Source organism: Neomonachus schauinslandi, chromosome 2 (assembly GCF_002201575.2).
Source record: "Neomonachus schauinslandi chromosome 2, ASM220157v2, whole genome shotgun sequence".
In the NCBI taxonomy this organism is placed as follows: domain Eukaryota; kingdom Metazoa; phylum Chordata; class Mammalia; order Carnivora; family Phocidae; genus Neomonachus; species Neomonachus schauinslandi.
In genome coordinates this window covers 116,480,781-116,496,421 of record NC_058404.1, presented here as the reverse complement: position 1 = coordinate 116,496,421, position 15,641 = coordinate 116,480,781, and the positions used below count along the sequence as shown (strand labels likewise).

At 32.3% G+C, this 15,641-nt stretch overlaps 1 protein-coding gene across 1 annotated transcript in view; it reads right to left on the bottom strand.

The window, feature by feature from the left end:
• The window catches only part of TBCK (TBC1 domain containing kinase), a 222,105-nt gene that overhangs the window by 134,252 nt on the left and 72,212 nt on the right, over positions 1-15,641 (bottom strand). The window contains exons 8-17 of the mRNA XM_044912651.1: positions 14,368-14,429; positions 12,997-13,058; positions 10,777-10,925; positions 9,330-9,468; positions 7,945-8,044; positions 4,423-4,472; positions 4,097-4,226; positions 2,633-2,731; positions 686-748; positions 60-186 (exon numbers count right to left, since the gene is read on the bottom strand). Of these exons, the coding sequence (XP_044768586.1) occupies positions 60-186; positions 686-748; positions 2,633-2,731; positions 4,097-4,226; positions 4,423-4,472; positions 7,945-8,044; positions 9,330-9,468; positions 10,777-10,925; positions 12,997-13,058; positions 14,368-14,429 (981 nt within the window). The remainder of the gene's footprint in view (positions 1-59; positions 187-685; positions 749-2,632; positions 2,732-4,096; positions 4,227-4,422; positions 4,473-7,944; positions 8,045-9,329; positions 9,469-10,776; positions 10,926-12,996; positions 13,059-14,367; positions 14,430-15,641) is intronic.

The following is a 15,641-nucleotide window of genomic DNA, read 5'->3' as shown; positions in this document are numbered from 1 at the left end:
TGCAACATGCTCCTTATACTTCAAAAAGAAGCGTAATAATTGGGTGAAAAAATTGTTACCTTGCCAATACACAAGATCAGGATGAGACACGACCCAGGCTTTTAATACACGCCTAAATTTTGCATGACCTTCTGGTGATGATAACAGTTCATCATACTGATGACACCGAGGAATATCCACTTCAATCTGTAAAACAGCAAAACAATAAGATGGAACTGGAATAGAGTGATCTCCAATAAATCTCAAGATAAGGAAAAGGAAAGAGTGTATCTTGAATTTCAGAATAGACCATCTACATAATCCTGGTGTCTGAAGTTTTTAAATTTTATAATAGTCCTCTGGAAACACCAAAAAAGTTGCACGTATACTTAAACAAAAAAGCAGACCATTTCTATTGAAAAGGTATATATTAATATAGTTTTCAAAAAACCTTCCTTTATAACCTGGTCTATATAAAGGGCAAATTCTTCAGATAAAAAAGTACAATTATTAGGAAAAGTTACTTGGTTTAAACTCCTTTGAAGCATTCTAACTCACTAACTTGTGAGTTAAAATAAGAGCTATGCATATACATATACATATGATGGCTGCTGAGTTTCATAATTAAGAAAATTCTTCTTGCCTTTCTAAAATTTAAAGATTTGGCAGAATTATCTTAGGTTGTTTAAGAAAATCTAAATCATACCTGTCTATCTGTAGGAATTGGAGTATCTTTATCAATTGCATCATACTTGGCATGAATAGCTCCCTGCAAAAAATAAGAGAAGATATATTAATTTATCATATCCTTAATAAATTATTGACTTAGACAAAATATAGTTCTTAGAAACATCTATCTTTGAAAGCACACCCAATTATAGATAGGCATTCAAACCCAAAGCATCCTCTTAGAAAATTCTTCACATCTTTTACAATCTGTGATGAAAGTCTGTTACAATTTACCATTTTGCTAAGGCAGTCATTTGAATTACACGTACAGGAAGACAAATATGTTAAAAGAGTCTTAATGAGTATGCTTAGCTAATCTCCCAGCTCCCACAACACAACACAGCCTTGCTGTGCTCTATTCATTGTCAACTCACACATAGTAAGTTTCATGAAGAAATTTAAAAAAAAATGGGGGGGGGTCATCCCTTGAGAAATTTTCCTGTAAAGTTGGAAATGAAAGCAAAAATAAAATAAAATTGTTTAAAGGAGTTCAGCACCAGAAGGAAGAGGTTTGGGACAAATGAAAGAATGAAATTCCATGTGGAATCCCTAATGGAATCATTAAGGGATTAAAGAGATTATTTACATTTTCCATTTATAGCTCTACAGAAAGAATAACTGAATAAACTACTTCAAATTTTGGTCATGTTCTATAGGATCAAGCATAGATCAATTCTTAATTCTCTGGTTTACTGTAATGGTAGAGAAAGAGCTAGGAATTTAGAGTTCAATCTCCGATGTAACATGCTATTATCAACATCTCTGGTACATCTACCTTATAAGACATTTGGACAACCTGACCTTGGAATTCCTCTTGAATTTTAGCATTATATGGTTCTACAATTTTAATTATCACCATATGGTAGGAATAACAGGCATTCTTATTAAGCAACCAACCAAACTCAAAGATATTTGTAGACTTTCACCAAAGAAATCAGGAATAAAGGAAGGAATTCTTTCAATAGAGAGTTAAAAGGATTAAAAATACTTGGGAGAATTCACACACAAAAAATAGGTGATGGATATCCATAAGATATCTATAAGAGAATATAGAAAGGCAGGTGACAAAGAAATTGACAGGAAATGAAAAAAAAATTGGCAATGATTTGGCCCATTATCATGACTGCTGTCACCAAAGTCTCTGTTAGTACGGCAAGTCACTCTAATAATGTGACACCTTGCCTCTTCTCACTGCCACAGATAAGGTATTATAGAAGACAAAGTAGCTATTTCTCCTGGTAGCATGGTTCTGGTAAGATAGATATGCCAAAAGGCACTAAATTATATTAATGATTTTTGACAAGGTTCAAATTAGAATGGAATATTTCTCCTTATAAATAAGCAGTTCTATTTCTAAATGAACATACTTTATAAGCAGGGCTATATACTTATAACTGAAATATATATTAAAATATTCTGATTTTAAAATGTATAATCAAGATAATTTCTGAGTCCCATTAAATGAAATATTAAATAGCATAAATCTAACAAGACTTCAATTATATTTTTCTATTCTATCTAGTCTATTCTTTTCTTCTATTGCTTTCACTATAAACTGCCAAATAATCTTAACTCAAATTTTACTATATAATTTCCTAACAACTTGGAAAATATATATTCAGAAAGTACTTTCCTTTTTCCTTTTTTCTTAACACTATTGATCAGCTTCTAACATCTTTTCTTTTTTTTTAAGATTTTTAAAATTAATTAATTAACTAATTAATTAATTTATTTATTTATTTGACAGAGAGATAGCGAGAGAGGAAGCACAAGCAGGGGGAGTGGGAGAGGGAGAAGCAGGCTTCCCGCTGAACAGGGAGCCCGATGTGGGACTTGATCCCAGGACCCTGAGATCATGACCTGAGCTGAATACAGACGCTTAATGACTGAGCCACCCAGGTGCCCCACCTCTTTTCTTTCTTACCTCAACTCCCAGAAGGGCAGCCCAGGTTAAACCTCTCATAAGTGGAGGAATGTCAACTCTTGCTTCTTTCCAGATTTGATTTTTTTTATACGGATAAGCCTATAGGTAAAAAAAAAAAAAGATATGAAAAATACCTCAAGTTAACAAGTACCTTCTTTTAATCTAAATAGATCTGAATATACCAGTGATAAAGCTGAAGGTGACTTGCAATAAATTTCCAAGTACCTGAAATTATTTTACCTGATGTTATTAATACATATTAAGTTAGTAGTGGAATAGTTCCCTAGCCTCTGTAAATCTTATATAATACAATCAAAGAGAGGAGCAGAATCTACTGTTTTTAACCATCCCTCTCTATTTTATATATATTTTTTTATTATGTTATGTTAACCACCATACATTACATCATTAGTTTTTGATGTAGTGTTCCATGATTCATTGTTTGCGTATAACACCCAGTGATCCATTCAGTACGTGCCCTCTTTAATACCCATCACCAGGCTAACCCATCCCCCCATCCTCCTCCCCTCTAGAACTCTCAATTTGTTTCTCAGAGCCCAAAGTCTCTCATGGTTTGTCTCTCCCTCCGATTCCCCCACTTCGTTTTTCCCTTCCTACTATCTTCTTTTTTTATTTGACATTTAATGGATTATTTGTTTCAGAGGTACAGCGCTGTGAATTGTGTAAGACTGTTGAATCACAGACCTGTTAAAGGCTCTTAATACAAAATTTAAAATAGCTTTATAGAATGCTTTAGCCAATTTATCCTTACTCCAGAAGAATGAGAGTTCCGATCTCAATATGCATTTACTCACTTTGCTAATTCCATATGGAAAAAAAGTCTATTTTTTTTCAGTCCCAGTAAGGATACATATTTTGAATAGATTTACTGACTAGCTGTATTTCTATTATGTTTTTTATCCATTTCTCTGTTTCAATGATAGTCCTTTTCCCTATTGATTTTTAAGTGTTTTTTATTTTTTATTTATTTTTTTTTTTATTTTTTTTTTATTTTTTAAAAGATTTTATTTATTCATTTGAGACACAGACAGAGAGAGAGACAGAGAGAGAGCATGAGCAGGGGGAGAGGGAGAGAGAGAAGCAGGCTCCCCGCTGAGCCAGGAGCCCGATGTGGGGCTCGATCCCAGGACCCTGGGACCATGACCTGAGCCGAGGGCAGACGCTTAACCATCTGAGCCACCCAGGCGCCACTAAGTGTTTTTTAAATAGCAAGGATATTAAATATCTTTTGTCTAATGTGGTTTTGCATAGATTCCTTCATCTTGCTTTTACTTTTTAATTTTGTTTACTATTATCATGTATCATTTTTATTATTAATCAGATAAAATAGGCCCTAAGAATTAGTGTTCTCATGACATCAAGATTCCCTAAGAATTACCAATGAAATAAAAAAAAAATAAAGATTGTATATGGACTCTTTCACCTTACACTTTAGAATCCTACCTTTAGTAGCCTGTCAAAGAGAATGATTCTGTTTAGTTGGTACTCTGTGTCCCTCTCTCGGATGATTAAAGGGAGAGTGGCAGCTGCAGACAACTCATTATTGCTGTTTGAATGAGGTAAATTAGACTGGCTATAAAAGAGAAACAAAAGGAGAAAAACTGACAAAATGTATGAAATTAAAAAAAACAGAACACCACATTTTTGTATTCTACTTAGGAAACAATTTTCCAAAAAAAATAGGCAGGCTTCTTATCAATCTAATAGAAACAGAAAAGAAAAATAATGGTAAAAAGAATATATATATATACATATATATATATACTCACTCATCTTCAAGTAGTGGGTAAAATGCTTCTCCACCAACATCTTTTAACCTCTGAATTTAAAGAGAAAATATTTATGATATTTAAGATCTGAGACAGAAACAGTCATCTTTATTTAAAAGGAAAATGATGTAAAATTATATATTTATAAATATAGCAAGGAAACTACAAAACAGAATTTAAAATCCATTTATTGTAAACATGCAAATACACCATGCCTCCAGTGATTAAGTTTCGCTGTAAAGAATATTCTCTGTTGTTTTGGTTTTTTACCTTCAGGCATTTCTCATAAATGTTAGACACCTATTATGATAGTTTTCTAAACACAAGGCAGAATTGCTAAAATTAGTATAAAATTGAATAAATGGATAAAACTTTTTAAAATTATGTGAAGATTATATAAAAAGGTACTTTTTAATACACATCTCTTAATTTAAAACTTGAGTCCAATTTATTTTTGCCTTGACATTAATACAAACTAAGACAAAAGTAAGGTGCTAATAAAAGGATTCAAAAGAATTTCTCACATCATACTTTGAACATGCATGATTCAAACAGTTGGTAAACCAGCTGACAAAATTCAGTTTTCTTCATTCTGTTTTTCACAAACATATTATAATAAATGTTACTCCAAATAATAACATTGCCAGGATTATAGATAGTCAAAAACATAAGAAGGCAGGCAATAGTAAAGTAAAATCATAGACACATCCTAAGTAGGGTGATTAACGTTACTGTCATCTTGCCTGCTGCTCTGCTCTTCAGTTCAAGTTCCAACTTGAAGGCAGAGTCCCTGCTCCTGTGGGGACTGACACAGAAGTTCAAGCTCTGTGTGTAGCCAGCATTGACCTTCTGTTGATTACAGTTACTGTGTACTCACCCACGTGACTTAGCCTCAGAATTTTTAAACGCCAAAGAAAAATCGTTTACCCACAACTGAGACTCTGGCAAACACTGATTTTATGCCTGGCTTTTCTCTAAAATTTGATGTGCTGTAGATTTATCCCATTTTGCCTCTAAACTTTTAGATGTTTCTTTTGTGGATTAAAATTCTAAGTAGAAAAATAATATTTTCTCAAATTTTACCCCATTATTTAATATGCACATTGTTTTAAAATTTGGGTTTTACTGTCCTGAAAGTCATAGATATTATAAGTAACTTTTCTGCTTTTTTTGTATTAAAAATTTAGCATATTAAAAGTACAAAAAGGGCAAAAATACAGAAAAGTAGAAGGTAAAAATTATTTGGTTTCCATATTATTTTTAAAATCAGCAATATAAACTTTTTTCTTAATAATTATAGAAAAAAGTATTTTAAATTTCAAAAGTGGGAATGTAAGGTCATTAAGCAAGTAAAATTAAAGCCTTGTATTCATTTAACTTATGTTCATATACTTTGGATTATATTTAGAGAAGCAAATTAAGGGTAAAATCAAATCAGTCAAAACCATATATTTAGATGTAGTTTATTGTTTGTTGCTTTGTACTGCTACTTACTTCATCCACTATACACATTCTTTCTTTTCAAAGAGATTATAAGTTTAGTGTATCATGTAGTAATAATTATATATTTAAATGCTCTATTCCTTGCATTATGGCAGATAAGAGATTCTAATTCCCTCCTACTACATAATATGTAAAATATTAAATGACAGGAAAAGCCTAAAAATATAAGAAAAATGCAATGATAGGTGACCCAAAGCTAGGCTTAGAGAGAAAGGATATAAGCTAGAAATAAAGTATATTGATAATTGTGGCCTAGGGTTTTAAGCACAATGGGACAAAGACTTGGGCATCTGTTGAACAGGCAGCCAGACTGGAGGAGATCCTGCTATATTCAAGTAAAGAAAGAACTGCATGTGTTGGGGTGGAGGGGAGAATATCCGACTTTAGCCAGCCCGAGTCACTGATGTGGGGAAGAAGAATACCCAATACTGATGCCTTTTAGTTTCCCTGTCTCTAATAAGGTAAGGTGGGAAGCTGAGAAGCTTTATATGAAGGTCACAGCCCAGAGACACAGGTTCATTAAAGGGCTGAGACCTAACCATAGGATTATAGAACTCCTTCCCTTCCCTACCATACCTCCATGTCAATAGAGCTCCTATATAAAAGGGGATTCCAGCTGAAAGAGCTGCAGGCCTTAGACCCTATTTTAAAAAGTCTCTAGGAGGAAAAAATAAAAGGTCTCTAGGGAAACCCAAAGACACCAGGGGAAACAAGAACAAGGATAGTTGAGGAAATTTTAGCCTCTGACAAAAAAGCTACACAAATAAACAGCTATATCTTGAGCTAAAGGCCTATTTACCATAGTTCTTTTTACTGGTAAATCATGTTAGGGTTTCAACAAAAAATGGCAAGGCATGCTAAAATGTGAAAAAGACACTCTGAAGAAACAAAGCAAGCTACAGAACCAGCCTCAGATATGTCAGAGAGTTTGAAATTATCAGGCCAGTAATTTAAAATAACTCTGATTAATATGCTAAGGGCTCTAAGGAAAAAAGTGGACAGCATGCAAGAACAGGTGGGTAATATAAGCATGGAGGTAAAAATTCTAATAAAGAATCAAAAGATGTAATCTATGTGTTATAGAAACATCAGAAGAAAGGAAGAAACAAAAGAAATATTGGAAGTAAAAATGACAGAAATTTTCAAAATTAAAGACATGAAATAACAAAGATCCAGGAAACTACAAACATCAACTGGGATAAATACCAAAAGAAAAACCTATGCCTAGTAATACCATATTCCTTAAAAGAAACCATCAAAAGTTAAAGGAAAAGCCACAGATTGGAAGATATATGCATTACATATAGCCAACAAAGACTCCATATTTAGAATATATTTTTTGAAGTCCTCAAATCAATAAGAAAGCACCCAGTAGAAAAAGTGACAAAAGATATGAACTAGTAATATATAGAAGAGGTAAACAGACTACCAAGAAATATGAAGAGATTTGTAACTGCATTATAATCAGGGAATTAAAAATTAGTATTATAGCAAAACACTATTCTATATCTTTTAGAGCAATAATTTTTTTTAAGATTTATTTATTTGAGAGAGACAGAGAGAGAGAGAGAGCAGGAGTGGGGGGAGGGGCAGAAGGAGAGGGAGAAGCAGACTCCCCACTGAGCAGGGAGCCCCAAACAGGGCTTGATCCCAGGACCCTGAGATCATGACCTGAGCCTAAGGCAGACACTTAACCGACTGAGCCACCCAGGTGCCTCTAGAGCAATAATTTTGTAAAAATTTGATAATATCATGTGTTACCAAGTATATAGAAAATGAGAAACCTTATCCAATAATGGTAAAAAGATACAACTACTTTTGTGAATGATTGAACAATATATACTAAAGCTGAAGATGTACAGATCCTATTTCCCAATAATATCACTCCTGGGCACATACCTTAAAGAAACTCTGACATATTTTATGAGATTAGGGAGGAATTCAAGGCTTCATGTATATCTGTAAGGTTTTATTTAAAAAAAAAAATCTGAGGTAGATTTGTCAAAATACCATTCTTACATTTCTTAGCTGGCATAATGACAATGTCACAGTGGTGTCATCTAATAGTGAGCTTCTATCTCGATCTTGTCCAAAGCTTTCACCATCTTCAAAGAGAAAACTGAAAAGAGATTTAAAAAAATAATTATTTTAACAAGCACACAAAATCTGATTTATTGCTTCTTCTAGTAAATAAAATTTATTCTAAATCATCATTCTCTCATCAAAGAAAGAAATTTTAGACTACATGGATTAATTTAAAAATATGTAACTGCTGGTTGATATTTCACCAAACAATTCTCATTTTTAAGTACAAATTGAGTTCATATGAATACAGTATATAAATACAAAGCATTTTAGGAATACAAGAGTGTGATTTATTCTCTTTGTTCATGCAGATTCAATGCTAAAATTACTCTCTTGACAATATGTGTATGTGCTCCTGAGGAAGTTTACATGAGTGAGAAATGATAAAAGAAGAAAAATCATGATAGTAACTTCTCAGGAGAAAGAACAGTGAATAATAAATGTATAAAATTTCTTTAGGATTTCAGAGAATTAATTTTGAGAATTTACATATACCTTGGAATTTCCATCATCTTATTTCCTGGTGTTCTGCTTAATTCAATGGTGAGAAATATAACTGACTTAAAAATCAGTTTAAGGGGGAGAAAAAGTAGAGACCCAGTGTTCTATCCAAATAATTAACCAAAAAATGTAACATGTGAAGAAAAAAATGATCAGCATGTAATTTGTATTGTTACCTACAATGATCAAATCTAGTCCTAAAATCTAAAATTAAAAATTTAAAGCATTGGTGAAACTCAAGAGATTTAGGTTCACATCTTTATGAATAAATACAAAGAGCAATGGAACAGTAACAATTTTGATCCTTAGAGTTGTACTGTTATTTAACTTTGTCTAATTTATATGATGATGTCCAAGATCTTATACAGTTCTGCAGAGTTTTCACAACAGTGATTTAGCACCATAATGATCTCTAGGACAATGAGGCCAAAGAGTACATTTACATTTACAATTGTAATTGGAAATAAAAAATAGTACTTATGATAGGCACTCTAGCCTAGTTTATTAACTCTCTTGAATATTACTATTCTTTCTGACTTGTACATTTTTCATTTATTGAACATCAATTATTACAAGATATTCCATAATAATGGGTCTACTTCAAATAGATCGTAAAGCAAATTATTTATTAAAATATTAAAAATAATGAAAATATGTGAATTCTTCAATTAAAAGCCTCGGCCAAGAAAATAAAGTATTGACTTCCAGTTGCTTTCATAATCACTTAGTTGGAATGTCTACCAAAGAAACCCCAAATTTAAAAAAAAAACGTTATTACTAAATATTTTTCATTTCCAAGAGAAACTTTCTTTCCTTACTTGGGGAGTGTGCAGATAGGTGGTTTAGATCGAATGATTTCCTTGTTGACAAGCTCTTTCTCCAAGTCACCTCCAGCTAAACACCAAAGGTAATATACTTCTTCAATAGATCTTTCTGCCAGATAATCACTGTTTATATCTATTAATGGCAAATGGAAAAGAATGAGAGCTATCACACTTTTTGTTTTGATTAAAAAGCAACAGGCAGTAATAGCTGATATTCTCAAAAAATAATAATTGAAGAACACAGTAAGAGTACCTTTAAGAATATTCATACTATAAACTACAAAGGATGAAATGAAGATATACATATTGGATGTACATTCAGTTTCTTTGAGAAAAAGTAGAATTTTTACCCTCTATATTAGAGATATATGGGATATATATTCCATACAGATACCAGATATATCAGGCTCTGTGAGGAAGGGATAAGGACAGAAAAAAGCACTTGATAGTTAACTAACATGAACTATTGCATCCTTCATGTCTTGAGGCAATTGTTGCCTCTTCTGAAGAGTCTTTCTTATTGTCTCAGGCACGCTATGATTCCACTGCACTATGTTCGTACTGACCTTTATTTATACTATAAATTTTTATTTGCCTCACCATTTGGTATGAAAGTTATAGTGCATGGAACATAGCAGGAACTCAAAAAAATATTTGACTGAATGAATGCTTAGTAAATATTTCCTGCCATGACCACATTGTAACTCTTCAGTGTAAGAGTATTATTGGTGCCACTAAAACACACATTCTGAGAGTTGTAATCTTCATAGATGAATGAAAAGAAAAAAACTGATATTCTCTTACTATGTGGAATATAATGGTATGGACTTCTACCTATAATACAATTTTTAGATATAATTTATAATAAATTATATAGAACAGGATATTATGTATGTTGATGTAGTAGAAATTCCACTGGGAATTAGAAAGCAATTTCGGCATTAAGATTTGAGATGAAAATAGGACTTTGGTTTGCCTAATAAATTTTTTTTTGGTTCCACTTCCTCAATTCTTAAAGTTCTTGCTCCAAAGCAATTTAAACTTAAAGGATTACGGGTGCCTGGGTGACTCAGTCTATTAAGTGTCTGCTTTTGGCTCAGGTCATAGTCCCAGGGTCCTGGGATCAAGCCCCGCTTCAGGCTCCTTCTTCAGTGGGGAGCCTGCTTCTCCCTCTCACTCTGCCTGCCTGCTCTGCCTACTTGTGTTCTCTATCTTTGTCAAAAAAATAAATAAAATCTTAAAAAAAAAAAAAATAAAGGATTAAAAATTTAGGTAGTTATATTTTAAGCATATCCAAAATTATCTCTTAATTCCCATACAGGTATCCATAAAGCCTCACTAATGTAATATATATGTTGTTGGTAAATGCAAAACTGAAAGTAGGATAAGGGTACTTTTTCTAAAAATAAAACATATTGTCTTCTGTCTTATTTATCATTACCTTTACACAGCTGACTGATATCCTCAGGCAGAGTCAAATCAGCACATCTCAAAGAAGATGAAAACAGACTGGCAGGTTTGGTAAAGGGAGTATATAAAAGTGACACTTCACTAAATACCTTGTCCTGCATTAATTCAGCTGCGGTTGGCCTTGAGAAAAATTTAAAACACACAGTATGAATGAGATACAAATTTCATCATTAGAAATTCTTGGTATCACTTCTTATTTAAAAAGTTATAATTAGTAGAAAATTATTATTTTAATTATAATTCATGTTTACCAGGGTAGATCAACTTTCTTTTTTTCTTAAACTGCTGTGTAACGCTGACCTTTTAATGTTTATTCCCTGATCTGTGTGTCTCATTACTCTTTTCAAAAATAAAAACTTCCATATATCACAGTGTTGCCAAATTAGTCAGTGCCTTACCTAATTTCAAAAATAGTGGTATGAGAAAAGAGCACTGGAAATATGGATATTCTTCTTATATTGAGAAATCTGATAGGATACTTGGCAAAACTTTCATAATACATGGCTTTTGTAGTATATGATGTAGGCCTATTTCTGAATATGGTATGAAATGAATCATATGGCTTTGGAAAAAATTAAAAGAAAAATAACAAATTTCTACAGAGTTTATTAATGTAAGAAAAAATGGTAAGAGCTAGCATATAGTTTATATCAGGGGTCAGAAAACTATGGCTCATGGGTCAAATCCGCCTACTGTCTGTTTCTGTATGGCTCATGAGGTAAAAATGGATTTTGGATTTTTAAATAGTTGAAAAAATCAAAATACTGTTATTTTGTGATATGTGAAAATTATACAAAACTCAAGTTTCAGTATCCAAAAGTAAAGTTTTATTGGAACATAGCAACACTATTTCATTTAAGTATTGTCTTCAGCTGCTTTTAAGCTACAAGTTCAGTGTTGAATAGTTGTGACAGAGACTGTATGGTCCATGAAATCAAAAATATTTGCTATCGGGTCCTTACCAAAAAGAGTTCGTTGATCCTTGAGTTAAATAAACACAACAGCACATCAGTTTTTTTTGTAAAAATATGAATCGATAATATATTTTATGATGTGGAGTTTAATATATCTATGTTTAGAAACATTTGTGCCTACATTTATAAGAATATGTTTGCTTCAATATGAAAAAAAAGAATCATACTTTGCAATATTTCATGTGCATTTTTCTTTTAGTCTAGTTAACTATGATTATTTCCCCGGTTATCTACCAAATTTTCAATTAACATTATTGTCAGTGGGTCTAACCAAATTAACTATGGCAAAATGTACTTATAAACTTGTGTCATGGATGATGTTACAGCATTACTGAATGAACTATCACTAACTCAAATTGGCCACTAAATAACCAGCAATCAACCATAACAAAACCAATGTTTCTTTAAGTTACTTAGACATGGATTTGTGTCTGAGAAATATAAATAGAATCTTAAATATTGATTGGCAATTTGTTTGATTTTTCCAAGGCACAAAAATAAACATTAGAAAATGTCCCTTAAGAAATTTGCTAGAATAATGGCACACATTCAAGGGGATAGTTAAAAGTCTTAAATACATCACCAGTACAGAAAATAGTAAAACTCTCCTTAGCAGAGTCTAGATGTATACTTGTATATAAAAATGAAGTGACTGTAAGTAAACACTGAATTTTTTCCCTCTTGTGCTTTTTGCATCTTATAATCTATCAAAGAGTATTATATATGAACATCTCCATTTTTTACTTTTATCTTGACCATGATCTACCTGTGTTATTGAATATCTTAATTAAAATTCTAAATACTACCTTTTGGTTTTCTTCCTCCTCTCTTAATGTGGCATGTTTACCCCAAATTATGTTTTTTTTTTTTTTTTTACCATTCCACTCTTCCTAACATGTATTGATAAAGATGATTTTCTAAAGACTAATTAGAATACAGTATTTTCAAATATCATATACTTAAGGAGTTTAGGAAAGACAACTGTAAGGCTAACAGTGATATCATCAAATGAAAATAAATAATAATACTTCTAAGAAATCCTTTTACATTATTATATATATAATTATATATATAACAATTACATATTGTTAGCGATCAATTTTGTATTCCTATATATATGTAAATATTCTTATTTAATCCATTAGTATTATTAAAAAAACCCAACTACTTATATATTAAAGATGTCAGCATAATCTCTGAATCTTAATATTATCAACCTCTTGGAAGGGTGGAAGGTGAGACACTTCTTCAAAAGATTTATCACATTTTTGGGAAGGTCCTGGTAAATAAAAAAAGAAAAGAATTATTTAAAATGATCCATTTAAAAAATATATTTTACTCACACCAGTCAGAATGGCTAAAATTAACAGGTCAGGAAACAACAGATGTTGGCAAGGATGCAGAGAAAGGGGAACCCTCCTACACTGTTGGTGGGAATGCAAACTGGTGCAGCCACTCTGGAAAACAGTATGGAGGTTCCTCAAAAAGTTGAGAACAGAGCTACCTTATGAGCCAGCAATTACACTACTAGGAATTTATCCAAAGGATAAAAACATAGTGCTTCGAAGGCATACATGGACCCCAATGTTTATGGCAGCAATGTCCACAATAGCCAAACTATGGAAAGAGCCCAGATGTCCATCAACAGATGAATGGATAAAGAAGATGTGGAATGTAGGCGCTCCTGGGTGGCTTAGTCGTTAAGCGTCTGCCTTCGGCTCAGGTCATGATCCCAGGGTTCTGGGATCGAGCCCCACATCGGGCTCCCTGCTCCGCGGGAAGCCTGCTTCTCCCTCTCCCATGCCCCATGCTTGTATTCCCTCTCTTGCTATGTCTCTCTCTGTCAAATAAAGAAATAAAATCTTTAAAAAAAAAAAGAAGATGTGATATATATATATATATATATATATATATATATATATACACTGGAATATTACGCAGCCATTAAAAAAATGAAATCTTGTCATTTGCAACTACGTGGAGAGAACTAGAGGGTATTATGCTAAGCTAAATAATAAGTCAATCAGAGAAAGACAATCATATGATTTCACTCATATGTTGAATTTAAGAAATGAAACAGAGGAGCAAAGGAAAGGGAGGAAAAATAACAAGACATAATTAGAGATGGGGACAAACCATGAGACTCTTAACCATAGGAAATAAACTGAGGGTTGCTGGAGGGAGTGGGGTGGGAGATGGGGAAACTGGTTGATGGGCATTAAGGAGGGCATGTGATGTAATGAGCACTGGGTGTCATATGCAACTGACGAATCACTAAATTCTACCTCTGAAACTAATAATACACTATATGTTAATTAAATTGAACTTAAATAAAACATTTTTAAAAAAGAAAATAATTACTTAAAATGACCCATTTAAAAATATATTTTACTCTAATGTTTGCTATTCTAGGACATTTTGATTTTTCTAAAAAGTTTTTATTTGGACTTTATACTAATTTATATTAGCTTGTCACTCTATGAAAAAACAAATATCTGAACAGAAATAAACATAGCTTTAAAATAGCTTGCTATTAGATCTCAAGTATACAAAATACATACATTTTCAATAACCGATTAATGACAAACCTTTATAATGTCCAGACAACCATGCTCTTCGGCCAGAACTACTATAGTGTCATCTACGCAATCTATAAAACAGAAAAATTGTATGAATTAATGCTACTTTTCTTATCTATCAGAACTGAACTCATATAATCTTTTAAAAAATTGTGTTATGCAGTTTTGGAACTTGGAATATTAAAAAGCTTGTGACTTTGTTACCTTTCCTTACATTTTTTGATAAAAATGAAGACTTTAAACACTAAATATTAATTGAATTACAGATACTGGAAGATAGCCACTAAATAGTGACATAAAGCAGTGGTTCAAGATGAAGATTCTCTTGTTCTCTCTCCCTATATATGTAATATACATATACATATTACTCTTTTGTATTTACATAATTTGGAGAATGTACACACATCTCTGGGGATTTAAAGTATACATTTTTACAATCCATATCAAAATACCAACACCGTATCTCACAGAACTAGAACAAATAATCCTAAGATTTGTATTGAGCCACAAAAGACCCTGAATAGCCAAAACAATCTTGAAAAAGAAGAACAAAACTGGAGGTATCATGATCCTAGATTTCAAGAAATACTACAAAGTTGTAGTAATCAAAACACTATGGCACTGGCATAAAAACAGACACATAGATCAATGGAACAGAAGAGCGAGCCCCGAAATAAATTCACGCTTACATGGCCAATTTATCTTCCACAGAGGAGGCAAGAAAATGCAATGGGAAAAAGACAGTCTCTTCAACAAATCGTCTTAGGAAAACTGGACAGCCACATGAAAAGAATGAAACAGGACCACTTTCTTACACCATACACAAAAATAAACTAAAAATGGGTTAAGGACCTAACTGTGAGACCCAAAACCATAAAAACCCTAGAAGAGATCACAGGCAGGAATTTCTCTGACATCGGCTATAGCAACATCTTTCTAGATATGTCTCCTGAGGCGAGGGAAACAAAAGCAAAAATAAACCGTTGGGATTATATCAAAATAAAAAGCTTTTGTACAGCGATGGAAACAACCAACAAAAACAAAAAACAACCTATTGAATGGGTGAAGATATTTGCAAATGACATATCTGATAAAGGGTTAGTTTCCAAAATATATAAAGAACTTAGACAACTCTTGAATCACTATATTGTACACTTGAAACTAATATAACAGTGTATGTTAACTATACTGTAAAATAAAATAAGAACTTATACAATTCAACACCTTAAAAAAAAAAAAATAATCCAACTAAAAATGGGCAGAAGACATGAACGGACATTTCT